The sequence below is a fragment of the Tupaia chinensis genome, unplaced genomic scaffold (genome assembly GCF_000334495.1).
Source record: "Tupaia chinensis unplaced genomic scaffold, TupChi_1.0 Scaffold000206_1, whole genome shotgun sequence".
Lineage (NCBI taxonomy): Eukaryota > Metazoa > Chordata > Mammalia > Scandentia > Tupaiidae > Tupaia > Tupaia belangeri.
The window spans coordinates 2,530,096-2,549,580 of NW_006159681.1; the positions used below are offsets into that span (position 1 = coordinate 2,530,096).

Consider the following 19,485-nt stretch of genomic DNA (forward strand, 5'->3'; position numbering starts at 1 on the left):
AAAAAAAAAAAAAAAAAAATAATCCTTCCAGCTCCTCAGCTCCTCAAAGCCCAGCATGAAATTTTCCTACCTTGGTTCATTCTGCTGGGACCAAACTCTCCTTCATTTCATTCTTTTTAAGTTGGTTTGTTTATTTGATGACGAAAAAGACAAAGAAACAGCACCCTCCACAGGCCTGGACACTGCGATCCACCCAGCTCTTGGTGGCCCTGGACCACAGCACATGTGCTTGGTGTATTCGAGAAGGTCTTCAGAGCAAACTCAGAACCTTCCCATGGGGTCAGCCAGGCAGAGTGGCATTTCTTACAACTGCCCACATCTCACTCCTGGCACTTCAGAAACATGAAGCGCAGAAGTACCTGCTTCAGAAACCAGGGTACCTCCTAGTGCTGTGATCTGGCAGCTGGACAACCTTGGACAAATTAGGTGACAACACCGAGCCTCAGTATCTTCAGCTGCATGACGGGAAAACGTCACCTCCACATGGTGTTCCATAAGCATTGAATGAAATGACATTGGTTGCCTCGTCTAGAAATGACATCCAACGTAAGTTAGTAGTAGAGTATCAAGAAGGAGTTACCCATGTGGGGGAGGATTTTCATAACCACCACTACCTTTGCTATGATGAGTAATATGGCCAAAGACAAAGGTGATGGTCACTTCCCACATGACCTCTCTTCCAAACTAAACTGCCATGACAAGGCCACCTTGAAAATCCACCGCCCAAATCATTTTACCATAGTTTCTATGAATCAGGTAAAGTAGATGCAGCCATTAAGATTAAACTCTCTAAACTGGTTGCTAAGTAAGAAATCTCTGTTCTAAAGTTAACACATTTAGAATCATTTATGATAATGTGTATGGTAATATTTCTTACTGAACTAATATACAGTGAATTCATACTGGGAAAATCCATTTTGTATGCTGTAAATATATACAGTGATTGGGACTTGCAGATGGCATAATGGTTACATTGCTGGACTCCCATGTGGTGGACCATGATTTGAGTCCCGAACTCGGTGGCTTGAAACTCACATCAGGTGCATAAGTGTGCACGCCCAAAATCCCTAGAGGAGAATGGAAGAGAATGGACTGCAGTGTGGCCATCTCCCCCAGAGGGTGAGTCCTCACTTTCTGTCTCTCTGTTTCTGTGTCTCCACTGAGCACACACACCCTATAGCAAAACCTCTCTTAAAATTTTTTTTAAAAGCACAGTGATTTAATTTGAAAAAGGAAAGAAAAGAAATAAATAAAAATAATTTTGTACTAAGTATACCACTTATCCAGAGCAAGGCATCCTATTTGTTCTTCAAGTTCTGGCTGAAAGTGTGGAAGGAGGAAGAGGAACAGGATGTGCAATGGCCAATGTGTCCTCCTTGCAGGCCCCAGAGGGCTCCTCTGTTTCCTGGGCTTCCCCTTGCTGTTGTTTATAATCTCTGAGATATACCAGGCCTTGGAGAAGCTACTAGACTCACTACACCTCACCCTCCTCACCTGTAAAGTCAAGGTAATACTGACATGCAAGTGTGCAGAGGGGGTTAAATGAGGAAACGCATGGGAGACCCTGACTATGGGCACTCCTCACACATAATCAGTTATAAGCAAAGAGCAGAAAAAATATATTTGCAGAGCAAATGACTTGGTTCCTTTATCCTTTTGAAGTTCTTAAAATCAAGTACACGATTTCAAATTTCCAAATCCCAAGTCCAATTTTTTATTATTAAATAGATCATCAATTCCCCTTTGTATTATATGAAAATGAAATATTTATAGATTACAGCATGTTGTTAATAAAGCAAATCAAAATTTTTTAAGTACATTTAAGGTTAATTTTGAAATAGAACTCATAAATTTTTAAACTCATTATCATCCTTACTTTTGAAAAAAAAATGAAGTCTTTCACATCTAGCAATAGCGTAGGACTTCCTCACTGACCCATTACATCACTTTGTCTTTAAAAATATAAGTGTTCAGAAACAACAGCAATGAAACATGTTTAAGTAACTATCAGAAAGAAACCAAACTATTACAGATGGAGGGCTGGGTGTGCCCATCTCCAACCAATGATGGAGCTTGCCATTATTTTAGAAAAATCCCCATGAAGAGGAGAGCTCTCCTTTTCTGTAATAATAAAATAGGAAAAGAACACTTAACTATTCATGCATAATGATGAAAATCTTGTCTTGAGAAGGTAGCCACCATTTCATTCTCTACAATTCAGTGCCGTCCATTCTTTTAAACTTTCAAGAAGGTCAAGCTACTGATTTTTAATTAGTAGCTCTTGACAGAAATTGAAATAATTTATCTGAGACCCAAACGGCAAAGGCTCACCATGCAAGGCAGAAAGGGGAAGCCCATCTTGTTCAAGCTGGTGGCCTGGGCCTTGTTTTGAATGGCTCACTCTGTTTTAAGACCTTAGCATCAATTCTGCCCTGCACTTGTATGACTGATCAGAGTGGACTATACCCTGGAAATTTTCATTTAACAGGTGTTTGCACACAGCAGCAAGTGAGGACTTGAGTGATGAGATGGGGTCTTTAAGAAATACTTAACTGAAGAGATTTGGCTAATTGACACTGAATAAGCCTTGACCGTATAAACAAAATTAGTCAAGGTTAGCTGCTCCTAAAGACAAAGGGAAAACTAAACACACAGAAACTTGTCTTACTCCTGACCGTTTGCTATTCCTCAGATAACACTGTGATTGTTCTATTAGAATATGGATCCCTTGGCTATAAAGTACTGTATCGGATGTCATATAATGCTCTCTAGATGTCCATTGGGCATGATTTGAAAGACACTCAGACAAGACATACACAGTTCCAAATATTCCTTCTTCCGACTGTCATTGGTAATCTGAAAATTGTATCTGTAGCCTTTGTATCAAAAACATAATAGTAACAAAAATGTGTGTCATTCTTTGACTATCATGGGCTAAATTCTGCCCATATATGATCTTTAAATTAGTCACTGAAGAGGTTGATATTATTATCTCAATTTACCATTCGGGAACTTGATGTTCAGAGGAATATAGAGTAATGACTATAAAACCCTTGTTTGTCGGTTGTGTGTGTGTGTGTGTGTGTGTGTGTGTGTTCCATATGTCATATCCACTCCACGTGGCCATCATCAGAAGTACCAAGCCACAACCCATCACTGATAGTTTTGGTAGAAAGCCCTCCAAGAGCTCAGTGGATGCTTTCCAATGTGACAGCAATACCCGCAGAAAATGTTCTCCCTAGTTAAACTTGAATGAGGTGTTAATATGAAGTCAGTATGTGGAATTTGAACCCTGCCTAGGATTCACTAACAAATCTAGATTCAGTGTTGTAGCAAGTTCCCTGGACAACCAGAGGTTGAAGCTGCTACTAAGTGTCAAGAACTGCATCGCCAAGCTAACACACCGAGGGTGGGATCTGGCCCCCGAGCCCACTCTTCGCCAACCTCAGTTTAACCAATCCCAAGGTATTACAGAGGTAACATAAAACCTTTGCTTCATCCCACTACATCAAAATTTGTTAGACACTTCTACTCTAAACTGAGAGCCATTCAGAAAGATAAATTTGACTCATAGTCTTACTCCTTTGAAACAATACCATGGACTCTAGGAATGCAATTGGAAAATGCCACAAAAATATGATTAAAAAATCTTATAGCTTTGACTTGGGCTTTATGGAAACAAATATAGTCAGTGAATCAAAAGAAGAATAATTCTTGTCCTTACCTGACTGAACCACTTGTATCACCTTTTGCCAAGTTCCATGTGGGAAAGTATGAAGAAGGCAGGAATAGAAGCCCACGTCCGCTTCGGAGGTGTTATGAAAGGACAGGGTCATATCGTTGAGAGCCATCGTTGAATTTAAAAAGCAGACCCTATTGTCATAGGGCTGCCTTATGATCACCCCATAAGAAGGGCTGAAAATGGCTATGTGGTCTTTATCTGTCCCATTGATTTTGTACCATTCCATTTGGGTTACTGTGTCCCCTGGTGGATACACACATTCCAATGTCATATTTTCCGCAAGTTTAACAGTTGTATCCCAGAATATCTCTTCACATATAGCTGAAATATATATCACATTAATGCCATTAGACTTAATGATGAAACATCACACACTTAAGTTTTCTAAGATCTAACAAGATAGTAAATTGAAGTCATGGTAAAAGTTGACCTATACTATCTTATTCTAAAAAGGTCTCCACTGCTAATAATTGCCATTTGTAACACTAAAAAAACAAGAAAAAAGTATCTAAACCAACTAAAGAGCATTACAACCTCTGAACATGTCACAGCTTTAGATCAAAACAAAAACAAAAACAAAATAGGGAGCAAATTTTAAAAATAAAGACATAAATATTATCTTTACCTTTGTATACATGAAGAATAGCCAAAAGGAAAGTAAGACGATCCATCTCTGGAAACTGTTTGGGAAGTTGGACTATTAAAAAAAAAAAAAGATATGCTGTTACATTCGGAGGCCCACCACGATGCACTGTTTCCTTCCTCTCAGATATTATCAGTCCTGTCTTCTTTTTCTGAAGTATGAACACAGGAAAAAGGTCGTAGCTTCAAAGACAGGTTCTCTCTCATATGAGGGTGGGCAGATTTGAGTTACTTCTCTCTTGGGGAAAAAGTCAGCTTGTTTTTAAGCTTTCATTTTCTACAAAGATTCATTCATCGACAAACATTTGCTGAGTGCATTCTTTGTGCCCGACTCTGCTCTGGGCATTGAGGATATAATACTTATTTTTAAAAGTCTTGCCATCACGGAACTTGCACTTTACTGGGAAAAATAGAAACTAAAATTCACAAGGAAAACTAATGCAGGAAAGTAGGGATCGAGAATGAGGGTCAGTGTTTCCCTTTAAGATAGGAAAGTCCAACAAGTCCTTACTGAGATGAGATTGGAGCAGAGACTGACGAGAACTTGGAACAGCCTTCTGGCTCTGGGGGTAGCAAGGGGGTGTCTCCGCCCAGTGTGGACATTCTATCAGGCAGGTGTGGTTCTCCTTGTATTGCTACCTCTTTGATAACCTCAAGTGTTTGTTTTGATGGTGATAGACCACAGAAGGCCCTCTAGATACGTACAATGATGATGTTTGTTAACTTTTTATTTCAAAATAATTATAGAAATTGCAAAGACAGTACAAAGATGTCCCCTGTATCCTTCACTGGCTTCCTCCATTGGTTATAGCTTACATAATTATAATTATAATTCAGTTACAAACAGTGATTTACTTCATAGGTTCATCATTGTTCTCTTCCTTCTTTTCTAAAATAAAATTTCAAATTATTAAGACTTTGTTAGGAACATATTAACATGCCAGTATAAAAATTATACCTCTATAAAAAGAATTGTATAAATGCACTTGGCCCTCCTAAAAGGGTCAAAATAAAAGGTGAGCAGAAGTTGAGAAAAAGAGAAGCAGAAATTGCTGAAGACAATTTTACTTAATGGCAACTTTGAGCTTCATATGCAGTTCATTGCAAAAGGTTATCAGTAGGTGTCAACTACTCAACATTAGTTGAGCCATAGCCATTTTCAGCCCTACTTATGGGGTGGTCATAAGGCAGCCCTGTGACAATAGGGTCTGCTTTTTAAATTCAACGATGGCTCTCAACGATATGACCCTGTCCTTTCATAACACCTCCGAAGCTGACGCAGGCTTCTATTCCTGCTTTCTTCATACTTTCCCACATGGAACTTGGCGAAAGGTGATACAGGTGGTTCAGTCAGGTAAGGACAAGAATTATTCTTCTTTTGATTCACTGACTATATTAGTTTCCATAAAGTCCAGGTTAAAGCTATAAGATTTTTTAATCATATTTTTGTGGCATTTTCCAATTGCATTCCTAGAGTCCATGGTGTCATTTCGAAGGAGTAAAACTGTGAGTCAGTTATTTTCCTGAATGGGCTCTCATTTCAGAGTAGAAGTGTCTCACAAGTTATGTGGGAACTTTCTCAGGAGAAATCAACAACGTGATGGCAATAAGAACAGAATTAAAACGTGCGTATATAATAATGTGCAGTGCCGCCTATGTTCACGTAGCATTCAGTTTTCAAAGTTTGCACACCCATGACGTGTTTGTGACTCCAATCATGCTGCAGTATAGTCACAAGAGATAGCTCTGTTGTGTAAGTGATTCAAGGTGACTGCTCTCCCAGTCCTGCAGAGTTATCACTTGCCTAGTCCCTTGGAAACACCAGCATGAGGAAGACCTGGTCTCTCTTCATGGCATGATTATACAGTAAGTCATCAGATTTTAAAAGCATTTTATTATAATAAAACTTGATTATATGTATACTAATTGTGTAATTCTGTTTTATGACGGCCCATAGAGCCCACTTCATTCTGATAAATCTGGAAAAAGTTTTGTAGAAGTGAGAGAAGGAGAGAAAGATGTGGCAACATGGGGCCTTTTCAGAAAATGATGTGATGACAGTCCAGGGGTGGGGAAGTGACCAAAAATGAGGCTGAGTCTGGAAACTATCTCGAATGACACACGCATAAAGAAATTGAAACGTCCCAAGCAAAAACTATGGTGTCTTACTTATCTCTCTAATTTCAGTACCAAGCACAATCCATAGAATGAAGTAGGCTCTCAGGGAGGTTTATGGCATAAACACATCAATAAAATGAGTGTAGAGACATTGAATATAATCATAGAGGCTACAGTGAAATGTGTCCGCCCAAAAATTCATGTGTTACAATTTGGTTCTTCTTGTGATAGGATTAATAGGTTAGAAACTTGATCAACCATAGCCTGGAGAGGTGGAGTCTTTGGGAAGTGACTTGGCATCATGGTAGTGTCCATGATTGGATACTTGTAAGTTTATGAGGGGAAGGAACAGGACACAGACATTCACAGTCTGCCTTGTGCTTGCTCTGTCTCTCACCATATGGAGCTCTCCAACATGTTATCCACCACAAAAGACCTACACCAGATGTGGTCACTTGTACTTGGATCCCCAGAATGCTAGTTAAATAAACCTCGAATCTTATCAATTACCCAGATTTAGATTTTCTGTTATTAACAATGCAACAGACTGAAATAAAAGTGTTGTGGACAGTTTTTCATTTTCTAAACTTTCTTTCTTTCTTGAGAGAGAGAGAGAAGCAACTTCAGAAAGATTTCACATTGTGATTCCCTTCACTAGCCTGAGCAAGTCTGGATCATAGGCTCCCACATAATGTGTCAAGCAGGGAACTGAACTCACAATCTTCCATATGGATAAAGCTTATTACAGTATTATACACAACCACCTTGAGGAAATCAGCCTGAAGAAAAGCAGGAAGTCAGAGAGAAATGGAGATAAACTTGGGTATCAGATGGGATCAATGAGCTACTGAATCCGCAAGTACTGCAGTCTGAGCATATTTTAAAGCTAGTTAGAAAGTTTCTGTTACCTGCATCCATGCACATCTGAATTTGTACAATTGCTAGTATATGAAAATAAGATTGGAAAAGAGAAAGAAAGATTATTAAACTATTAGAACTTAATGTGAGCAAGAGAGAATGGTGTCTTAGACTAAGCTCACTTCATGAAGATGAGGAGAAATATAATCACAGCCAGTATTTGATCTATTATTATGTAGAGATATAATTATAGGCATCAGGAACTCCATGTGTTCCAAGTAGGGTCCAATCAGGAAAACAGAGCCATACCTGATAATTAGATAGAGGATATTTCATAAGAGAAGCTACTAGAAAAAAATGATGGAAAAGAAAAATATGAGGGTTGGAAATGACTCAAAGAGAAGCATTAGTGGGAATCCATTTCTTTTTTTTTTTTTAAGAATTGTTTTGTTTAAATTTATCTACTTCTTTATTTATTTTAATTTGACCAGAAAGGGACAGAGTGAGAAAATGAGAGAAAGAAAGTGAGAAAGCAAGTTGTCAGGTCTAGGACTCAAACCTCTGTCAACCATGTGGGAGTCCAGCATCCTTAACCACCATGCCACCTGTTGGCCCTGAGAGAATCCATTTCTGACCTATGGGTTAGAAGGTCCAAAAGGAGCCAGAACTGCCCACAATGGAAGCTTCCAGCTGAAGCTGGAACCATGGAGGGTATCAAGCTCTTACAGAGATATCGGAGAAGATCAAATAATGAATCTGTCAGGAAAAAAAAAAAAAGGCAAATGACAGATGAGGAAACTGATGTTCAAAGAACTTAAATAAGTGCTAGTGATAAACATTTATTAAATACCCACCATCTAACATCATACTCAACAGTGAAATACTCTCTAAGAACAGGAACAAGACAAAGATGCCTATTTCCATCACTACTATTCACACTGTACTGAAGGTTTTATCCAAAGCAATTAGGCAAGAAAAATGAAACTAAAAGGCAACCAAATTACAAAGGAAGGAGTAAAACTATTCTTAATCACTGATGACATATTCTCTCTCTCTCTCTCTCTCTCTCTCTCTCTCTCTCTCTCTCTCTCTCTTTTGATAACATGATCTTGAACACAAAATTCCTTGGGACAAGCAGTTAGCATAATGGCTATGTCACTGGACTCCCATGTAGTCAATCGCAGTTCAAGTCCCAGACCCAGTGGCTCAAACTCACACCAGGTGCGTGTGCATGGATGCCCAAGATCCTGAGAGGAGAATGGAGGAAAAAGGATGGTGGCATGGCCATCCCCACTTCGGGGTGACTTCTCACTTTCTGTCTCTCTGTCTCTGTCTTTCTGGTGAGCGCACGCACCCTATAGCAAAAACCTCTCCAAAGAAAAGGAAAAAATAAACACAAAAGTCCTTTAAAAATTCTATTAACGCTCATAAACAAATTCAACAGAGTTGTAGGATAGATGATCAACACATGAAAATCTGTTATGGTTTATGCACTAACAATAAACAATCTGAAAGTTAAGAAAACAATTCCATTTATAAAGACATCCAAAAGAATAAAATATCTATAAATAAATTCAGCCAAGCAGCTGAAAGATTTTTACATTGAAAATGACATAACATTGCTGAAAGTGCAAAAGACATATTAAGAAAACATGTCTAAGAGACATCCAGTTTTCATTATTTGGAAAATTTAATATTGTAAAAGATGGCAATACAATTCAAAGAAATCTGGAGCTTTAAGGCAATTGTTACCAAAATGTCAATGTCCTTTTTTCCAGAAAGGGAAAAGTTCATTTATATAAACTTTTAAGGAGCTATGAATAGCAAAAATATTGAAAAAAAAAAGAAAGAAAAATTGGACTCACACTTTCCAATTTCAAAACTTAGTACAAAACTAGAGTAATTAAAATATTGTGATATTGAGATAAAGATAGACACATATACAAATGGGATAAAATTAAATCTATATATGAAAATTTTTAAAAATACAACTTATACATCTATGGCCAACTGATTTGCAATAAGGATATTAAGACCATTCGATAGGGAAAAGAATATTCTCTTCGACCAATGGTGCTGGAACAATTGAATAGCCACATGCAAAAGAATGAAGTTGGACACCCTCTCCCCACTCACACCTTCTACCACATACAAAAACTAACTCAAAATGGATTGGCCTAAATATAAGTGCTAAAACTATAAAATTATTAGAAAAAAAACCACAGGGATAAATGTTCCTAACCTTGCAATTAGAAAAGGATTCTTAGATATGACAGCAAAAGTATGAGTAACAAAAGAAAAGAGAACTTTGACTTCATCAAAATTAAAAACTTTTGTGTATCAGCGGTCATTTTTAAGGACATGAATAGATAATATGCAGACTAGCATAAAGTATTTGCAGAATATATAAAAAACTCTTATATTCAAATGACAAAAATCCACAACCTAATTTAAAAATTAGGTTGAAATTAAATTTAATTAATTACTTGAATAGACATTTCATCAAAGAAGATATGCAAACAGCCAACAGACACAGAAAAAGTTGCTCCAGATCATTATTTACAAGGAAAATACAAATAAGCACCACAGTGAGAAATACACTAACTAGGATGGCTATTATAAAAAATAGAGAAAATAATCATGTTGGGGAAGATGCAGAAAAACTTGAACCCTTGTGCATAGCTGATTAGAAATTTTGGCAATTCCTCAAAAAGTTAAACAAGATTGCCATATAACCTAGCAATTCTACTTCTAAGTGTATACACAAAAGAAAATAGGTATTGAAAAGAATATTTGAATACCAGTGTTCATAACAGAGCCAGAAGGTGGGAACAACCCAAATGTCCACCAACAGATTAATGAATAGACCAACTGTGGTATATTCATACAATGGAACACTATTCTACCATTAGAAGGAATGAAGTACTAATTTATCCTACATCATGAATGAACTCTGAAAACATCATGCTAAAGCAGACACAAAAGGTCACACATTCAATGATTCCATTTGTATGAAACATCCCAAATACATGAATCCATCCATGGAGACAGAAAGCAGATTGGGACTTGTGGGAGGGGGGAATAGGGGAGTGACTGCTTAGGGTAAGGATTTCCCATAAGGATGATGAAAATGTTTTGAATTTGGTAAGGGTAGCAGTTGCAGAGCATTGTATATGTATTTAATGCCACCGACTCATACACTTTAAAATGTTTAATTTTATGTTATGTCAATTTCACCTTGATAAAAAAAAAATCACTGCTAGTGAACAATGAGAGTGTACATCACCCAGGGCCTTTCCAATTGCAGAGGCCACCATGTATTCATTGCCACTGGGACCCCCCACTACCCTGGCCCACAGGTGCAAACTGAGCCTCCCAGGCATCCTAGGGATGGAATTCAGTAGTTCACTGTGTCTCAACTTCCTGATGTCAGCTGGAAATAAACTATGCAGAAGTTCATAGTTCAGGTCATCTGATCAGTTATTGAAGACACAACACATCACAGTACTGACTCAACAAATGGCAAAACATACATATATATACACACACACATACATATATAGTATATGGTATATGTATATATATACTTGTATATGCATATATATGTATGTATAATATATATGCATATACATATATACATGTATATCTTATATATGTGTTATGTGTATATGTACATTATATGCATATACATCATTTACTATATATACTTACATATTATATATGTATATATAGTTTATATACATAGTAGATATGTTGTATATATGCACATATATATGTACATGTGTGTATTTACAACATATGCATATATATGTATATGTGTGTATATATACACACATATATATTTATATGTATACATGTGTATATATATACATACACATTTATATGTATAAGTGTGTACATGTAATATGAATGTGTGTGTCATTAGGAAATGGGTTCACAGCTGAACAGAGCAAGGTAAAGATGCAGGGAGAGAGGTAAGAGGGACTGGGGCAAGGCAGATTCCTGTGACAGGACACTGCTATGGCTCGTCAGAGGAATTATATGTAACATAGCATCCTCCACCCTCAATGGCTCCTACAGTCAGACCATGAGAGAACCTCCTCCTCCTGAGAATAAAGAGACAGATGTGTAGGAATATTGAGAAAGGGATACAAATTGATAATAACTTGTAATAATCCCTTAATATCCAGGGTATTCAGAGCCAACTTAGTTAAGTGATGAAGAGACCTTAAGTGCATTTAATGCTGGAGTCAAAAGTCTTAGAGGTCACAGATGTGGATGAAAAGTGTAGAAAGACTTGTGGCTGAAGACAAAGTTCAACTCTTCCAACTTTGCTACGGATAAGCTCTATTTATCAACATCTAACCAAAGACAAATAGAGACTGTGCTTGAGCTATTTTCATTGTCGGCAGCTTTTATTTATTTATTTTTGCATGATTTATGAAGGGATTTTGTCTTGAGGTTTTTTTCTAATAGAGCTGTCTCTATAAAAGAGCTTTGTCCTCAAGGAAGTCATTAATCAAAATATTACTGCATTCCTCAACTATTAAAAGCATCTCAGCTAACCACATGAGTATGAATTCAGCTCACAACATGAGCCTGCCTCTGGACACAGGCTCTCAGGGACCTGGGTGGGCAATGATCCTCATGCATGCTGTTTTCCTGCTTGTATGCTGTTCTTCCAGGAGGAAACTGCTCCTCGTTGCTTCTGCTCTCTGTAGTAAGTTCTGCTTTCCCAGTGTGTCTGTCATCACTGAACGTTGGGAGGATTCTCTACGTGATTATCTGAGCCCCACCTTCTCCAGCTCATCCTGAAACCTCTGAGGTATGTGATAGGGAATCTGTCCCTTCACTGAGACAGTTCCACTCTTGCCTGGACAACTGTTGACAAGCTGGAAAATAGGACTGTGAGACAGAAAGCCTGTGAGAACAAATGACGGGCTAGGAGAATTACGCATGTGAGGTCCTTTATTCCCTCCCTCCCTCTTTCTTAGACACAAAGGCTTGACTGTGGGTGGTCTGCTGGGATGCCCAGCTGTTAAGAAATTTGAACTTGCAGTAAGATTTCAAGAGAACAGTGTATCCAAAATGTCTGCTCCCCGTCTCTTGAATCTCTCAAAGAGAATCCTTCCAGTGAAGAACACGTGGTCTCTAGACTAGGATCCCCTAAGAACCCAGGTATGTCATACATGGTCCCTAGGAGCTGGACTACACTGAGTAGCCAGTCAAATCCACTCAAAGCAGACTTTGAATCGGGTTCTACAGAGATCCCCTACGACAAGGTTCTGCAAATTGTGTCCCATGGGCTGCTGATTTCAACAAATATCCAATACCTTAATTGAACTACAGTAGAGGCCCTCTGTTCACATACTGTCTGGCTGTGTGGGGTTACAATGGTAGAGGTGAGCAATGGTGAGTCGGAAGGCTAACTGACTCTTCACAGAAAAAGTTGGCCAGCGCTTGGGGGGATAACAAATCTCTGAGTAGCAGTCATTTATTATTGAAGTTCATCTATGTTCTGTGTTTCCTGAGAAAAGGAAAGTTAAGCCTGAGAGCTCAAACACTGGTAAAATTAACACACTTTTCTTATTCTCAAGAACTGTACAGTCAGACCTATTATAAATACAACTCCTCTAGAAACAGCCTGAGAAAAGGAATTTAACAGGCACCATTTTATAAAAGCTACTCCCATAATTAACCTCACAGAGTTATGGGCTTATGGGCTTTAACCATCCAGCGAATAACAGCTTTTCCCTGGAGCTCCCTTCCCTCTATAGCTACTCGCCACATAGGGTTATTGGCCGCCCAACCTGTTAGCACACGATTCATCTAAACAGCATGAACTCAGCCATGTCCAATCTTTATCTTGAGAGGGTTACTGACCTTGAGATGTATGTGCAGCTCTTTCTACCTCGTCTTCCCGATCTGTCTTGGCTTGAAGCTTCCTGTTTTTGTGGCCCTTCACTTCACCACCTTTGGGTCACTAGCAAATTCCTTGCTTTTCTAGGCTCTTTTCTTAGCCCTTCAGGAGCAGCAGGGAACTCTGGTCCCACTGTGGGGCTGACTCTTCTCCTCCTAGTTCTTCTCTACACAGTGCATCCTCAGGTGGGAGCTGGAGTACACGAATATTCCAGGGAGTGGTGCTTGCTGCAGTCAACCAGTCTACCTGGTTCTGGGAGAGTCTTTACCATTTCAGCTACTCAGACTCATTCCGGACCCAGAGTCCTGCCTCTTTTTCCTTCTCTTTCTCCCTAAGATTCTGCAATCTGAAAGGACGTACTTCTCAGTCTCTATTCTAACTCTAAAATTGAAACAATCTGAGAAAATTTGAGGTTGATTCTCTCTCTTTTCTTCCCCATTTTTCCCCTGCCAATCAAAGCACTTCATATTCAGCAGTCTCTTAAGTTCAGGAAGCTTTCTTATCTCTGCCCACATCTAAGATGTTTCAGTCCTACCTTCTAGATACTCACTTTTTTTTTCTCTGCCTCTCATTTTCCGACAGAAAAAGTACACAAGTTGGTGTTTCCAGAGAACTGTCCCCATATGCTTAGCAGTTCCTGTGTCTTAGAAATACGTTTTCTTAGCTTTACCAAAGGATAAGATAGTCCTATTTATTTCTTTGATTTCTTTTTTTTTTTAGAGATACTTTTGCAATAGGGCATGTGTGGCATGTGAGAGACAGAGAGAGACTGAAAGTGAGATATCACCCCTTAGGGAGGATGGCCACACCCAGGTCTCTTCTCCTCCATTCTCCTCTTGGGATTTGGGGCATGCATGCACATGTGTCTGGCGTGAGTTTTAAGCCACCAGGACTGGGACTCAAACTGCTGTTACTACGTGGGAGTCCAGCAACATAATCATTATGCCATCTGCTGGTCCCTATTCCTTTGATTTCTAAGTATAGAGGGTCACTATTGGTAAACCACCATGCAGGACTGCAGCTGAGTTTTAAGTGGTGCAATTATTAAAAATATTAGGAAGGCAGGAACATGTGATGGGCGAGAAGACACCTACCAGGGCTGCCCTGCCCAGATTCTTTCATTACACAGCAAGGGTGCAGTGACCTCTTCTGCCAGACCACACAGATATCCAAGGGCAGGATGAAGAGTGCGAGGCTGCAAGGCTGTCTTCTGTTACAGAAATGTTTACTGACCACTTACTATAGGCCAGAGGTCGCCTCCAACACCCGCCTGACCCATGTCATTGATGCCCAAAGTCCTTGAGGGATTAACCCCACTTCTTTCTGACTTGGAAGGCCTGCCATTTTCCCCCCAAGTCTCCGGTTCACTCCCAGCCTTCACTGCAGACCCACCTAGTGTTTCATAACCTGAGAACAATGCTCTGACGGGGCACGGCCTTTGCACGTGCAACTGCCCTTACCTTCACTTTGCTTCTCTCTCTCCCACCCAGCAGGGCTCCATTCAGAGTCCCTTAGAGTGTTTCCCTGGGCCACCCAGAGTAGGTTAGGTGTGCATCCTGTGAGCACCCTGAGGACCTCAGCTGCGTCCTTACTGAAACACTCGTCACGCAATTTCATCGTTGCCTATTTATTCACAGCATTTATCACTGTAGCCAGTAAACACCCTCAGGACCCAGACAGTCTCCTCTGGGCTCTGCCCTCAGGGCCCTGCATGTGGTGAGGGCTCAGTGAACTGACGGCCGACATGAAGCAATGACTTCTATTTGTTCGGTTTCTCAGCGTGCGCTCTACAGCTATCCCAGCCCAGTTCCATTTTGTTCCAGTGTGTACTGTTTTGTTTTTATGGCCTCAACTTTCTATTTTCCCAGTAAATGAGACCAAAAAAATAAAAAGAAAAAAAGAAGAAAGGCCTTAGTCTAAAACACATACTGATTTTACAAGAACAAACAACAAACTCAGAAACCCCATGGGTCAGTAGTTAAGGGAGCCAGTCAACCATGCGGTTCGACTCCTTGCTCAGAAGCTTGAAAACCACACCAGGTACATGTACATGTGCCCAAATCCCGACAGGACAGAAATGGAGGCGAAGGGGTTGCAGTGTGAACTGCTTCATGGGGGGGTCGCTTTCTCCCTCCCTATCTCTCTCTGAAGAGCTTATGTGTACTCCAAAACACATAAATAAATAATAAGAAAAATATTTTCTGATTGGACCAACTCTTTCTCAAAATGACCCCACAAACCCCACAAGCCCCACAATGGACCCAGAGCATTGGCTGAAACAGACACTGCCCACTCATACAACTCACGGCCCAGTCCAGCTCAGATCTGCTGTCGGAGTTGACGTTACTTACACGGGGGAGACTGGGCTCCAGTGTTTCTTTGGCCTACTCTTAGACTCATAAACCCAGATTTATTTAGGCTAGGTACTTATCTCAAATTATTCTGACTTTTACAATCACTCCTTAATTCAGTACCCACGTGCAAACACACACACACATACACATGCACACATCAGCAGCATCACCATCGTCCTCACCATCACCCATATCCCACGATAAAGCAATTACTGTTATGAAAGAGACAGAGAGGGGACAGCTTTGTTGTTTCTCTGTAGGTTCCATCCCAGCAGGTTTCTTTGGCTTTTTCTTGGAGGCAGCTGAAATCTTGTAACATGAACTACCTAACGATTAGCCATCCACAGCTCCCCAGGAACATGGCAGCCCACTACCTTGTCCCAGGGATGCAGCGTTGTTCTCCTCAATGTGATGCTACATAAACTTATGGAACAAAGGAGAAGTGTTAAAAGACCACATAATCAATAGTGAGTCTCAGAACAAACAATAAAAACAACCTTAGACAAATGGAACTGTCCGATGTCTCCAGAGGCTGTTCATCCCACCACGAGAACAAATGGAGGTGAAAACAGGGAAAATTAGTGAGGCAGACAGGAGACTATCTACCACTCGCAGAGACGAACGAGGTTCCTCTCTCCTGTGTCTTTCAGTGACTCTTACAAAAGACTTTTCAATAGTTTAGAAGCAAAAGGATTTCTTCACATTACCATGTGCAGACAGAAATAGGAAGCAGCAAAAATTGTTACGTTGCTGGGTGGAGCACCTTAGCTAACTCCTGCCTTAAGAGGAGTAAGGAAGGGGAAAGAATCAAGATATATCCTGCCTTTTCTCTACAAGGTGTAATTCAAAGTGACCTGTTTATGGAAAAATTCAGCTACAAAGTAGGGGAAAAATCATACTTATTTAAACCATTTTGCAAACCCTATTAAAATAACAGACCAAGATAATTGTTAATAGAAGCTAAAATCACTAGGCGAAAGGTCAATGGGGAACTTTCAGTGAAAGGCACCGCTGACGGACAGCATATGAACCCTCTAATCAACTGTAACCTCTAAAAATGGTACCGTCAGACCTCAGGGGGCTTCCAGTGGGATGCGGCGAGAAGAAAACCGTGCCACCTGGAAAGTTCTCTTCTCTAAGTAGCTTAGCCTGAGTCTAACCAAGTCTCTTGGTGTCCACAGAAATTTGACTTGGTATGCCCTGGGACCCAGTAAAGCCATCTCAGACACCGATCATAGGAAGTAGCACACTTAGCAAAGATGTATGCATAAAGATACATAAATGTTTATTTAATACTACTTTTATGAAGAGAAATTAGAAGCAACCTGCATGACCATATCTAGTGGACTGGCTGGGGGAACCACCGTTAGAGCACCTGGCACCCTGCACTGCTCAGTGGTGGTTACAGGTCTCTACCTAGACCGCATCATTTCCACAATTCTCTAAGTGCAGGACCATCTGCCACACACAGTCCTGCACAAATGAGAGGAGGAGACCGGCTGTGAAAAGTGTCCCCAGAGAATCCCCAGCTTCTCCTCACCTGCTTCCACACTGCTGGCGGCCTGCAGAGCCTCGCCCACGACTCCCGCAGTCCAGTCCTTTTCTTCCTCTCCCGTGTTCAACCTGCCCTCTCCAAAGGGTCTCAAGATGCCCAGGAAATAAACACTTGCACCCACATTCTAAGGACTCCAGAGCGTAGTCTCGGGCTGTGTGAGGGCTAAGCTTTTCTTTGGGAATTCTTTCCAATGACAGCAGGAAGCTGAAGCCAGCAGGGTGACAAAGACGACAGCGCCTGGCAGATAGCGGCTATCTCTTCCCCCAGGCCTGGTCCCCTGACAAAGCTCGTTCCTCTCTTTTCTGCATGCCCTATCACTTCGTGCTGCCACTTGTATTTGGTGACAGGGCCCTCTGCACTTTGGCTACTCAGTGAGCGTGTCCATCCTGCAGAAGGGAGTGTGGGCCTTACAAAGAGCCAGGACTTCAAATCCCAACCCATACTCATCACTGATGGAGCACAGATGCCTGGCAAGCCGCACCCAGAAGGCCAATCCCACATCCTGCAACCCCCAGCCGAACGTGCTCCACCTTGGTGAAGCCTGGCAGGGGCCTGTTACCACCTTAAGAGCCAAAAAGTTTATTTTTTCTTCTGTACTCTCATTACTGTCACATTTCAGGTTATTTAAAGAATTTTCTTTTTTTAAGAGGGAGATTTTTGCTATAGATTTGTGTTTCCCAGATAGACAGAGAGACAGAAAGTGAGAAACCACCTCTGAGGGGATGGCCATGCTTCAATCCCTTCTCCTCCATTCTCCTCTTGGGATTTTGGGCACACATACATGCGGACCTGGCATGAGCTTCAAGCACTGGGTCCAGGACTCGAACCATGGTTAGCCATATGGGAGTCCAGCGACATAGCCATTACACCGTCTTCTAGTCCCTATTTAAAGAAATTTTTATTTTCCCAAATGGTAGAAAAACTTTATATGCTTAAAATAAGATATATTATTTTAGATATTTTTAACTGCAAATTTCTAAAGTTCTCTTTCTGTTGTTTCTCTGCTTTTCTAGAACCCTGGGAATACTTTCATCTGTAAATGAATAATGCAGTTTGTACCCGCACTCACACTCATTAGTTAGCATTTACACCACTGTCATTGTCTCCAGTGCCCTCCCCTTAGCTAGAAGCCTGAGGGAGGGCTGAGCCTCGGCTACATGAGGTGCTGTACCTCCTGGAATCAGACTCAGACGCACAGGTGGTCCTAACGGAGACAGGGACCCCTTTGCAGATGCTCAGGATAGTTCCAATATACAGATGGTTGAACTGGTGCATACTGGCAATCCCCCATTTCACTCTCAGAAGTGTTTTGGTTTAAATAATAAATTCTCTGGGTACTCTAAAGGCCACCTCACAGGAGCTGTGGGTTTGAATTTCCATGTCCCAGGACACCCTTCCCTCCTAGGTAAAGCGGGTCGGCCAGTCATCCTTGATACATCAGGGAGTGAGACCACCTGGGCCCAGCCACCTACTCTCCTGCTCACCCACAGCAGGCCCAGGTCCAGGTGTCTTCTCTCCAGCCCTCAGTCAGGATGCCCTGTGCCCATTGAAAAGCTACTGAGAGTGCAAGTCTTCCAGCGGATAGGACTGGAGGCTCCATCCTCCTGTCCTGTTGCTGTGTCCTCCTTGAAAATTTGCTTCCTCTGCCCCAAAGCCCACAATGCCCTGGGAAGAGCAGGTTAGGTCGGTCAGTCAGAAAGACAGTCCTCTACAGCCTTACGGAGGGCCATGGGGCCACCTTTCCTGTGGGTACACAAAAGGGCAAACAGTGGTCCTCCCCCAAACAAAACTGTTTCAAGGGGATTCTTTCTCCCCTAGATATAGAGGGAGTCAGTTCCTTCTGCTAAATACACAGATGGTCGGTCCATTGTACAAATACTTCACCTTCTTTGGAACTCAGTGCTATACTCGGCACAATCACGTCTTCTGTCGTGTTTGTGTGTGCTCACCTCTGTCTCTGGACACTCCAGCCTGAATGAAGGATCCTGGAGCACAACCTGCTTTGCTCACTGTGTGGCAGAGGTGACCAGCATCCTGGTCTGCCTGTACCGAGCCATTTCCCGGGACAGAGGGCACTCAGTGCTAACACAAGCCACCCTCGGCCAATCTGGATGGCCGTCGCCCCAATGCCAAGAGCAGCACCCAGCACGAGCAGGCGTCCAACACTCAGTCGTTGTCTGGCAGGATTGGCAGGATCTTAACTCTTCCTTCACAGGCTTGTCACAGAACTAGAAGCGGGCAGGGGTGCCCAGATGCCCAGTACATGCTGGGTAAGTACAAGCCTCAGCTCAAAAGG

The 19,485-nt window shown here is 41.2% G+C and overlaps 1 protein-coding gene across 2 annotated transcripts in view; it reads right to left on the bottom strand.

Moving 5' to 3' along the window:
* Positions 1–17,359, bottom strand: part of CD226 (CD226 molecule) — a 93,455-nt gene extending 76,096 nt beyond the window's left edge. The window contains exons 1-3 of one of the 2 annotated variants that reach the window (XM_006147226.3): positions 17,175–17,359; positions 4,368–4,439; positions 3,725–4,063 (exon numbers count right to left, since the gene is read on the bottom strand). In XM_006147226.3, the coding sequence (XP_006147288.1) occupies positions 3,725–4,063; positions 4,368–4,413 (385 nt within the window). In that variant the 5' untranslated portion in view covers positions 4,414–4,439; positions 17,175–17,359. Of the gene's footprint in view, positions 1–3,724; positions 4,064–4,367; positions 4,440–13,243; positions 13,696–17,174 lie in introns of those variants that run through there. The other variant, XM_027771331.1, reaches the window with a different exon arrangement.
* Between the last annotated feature and the right edge of the window lie 2,126 nt (positions 17,360–19,485).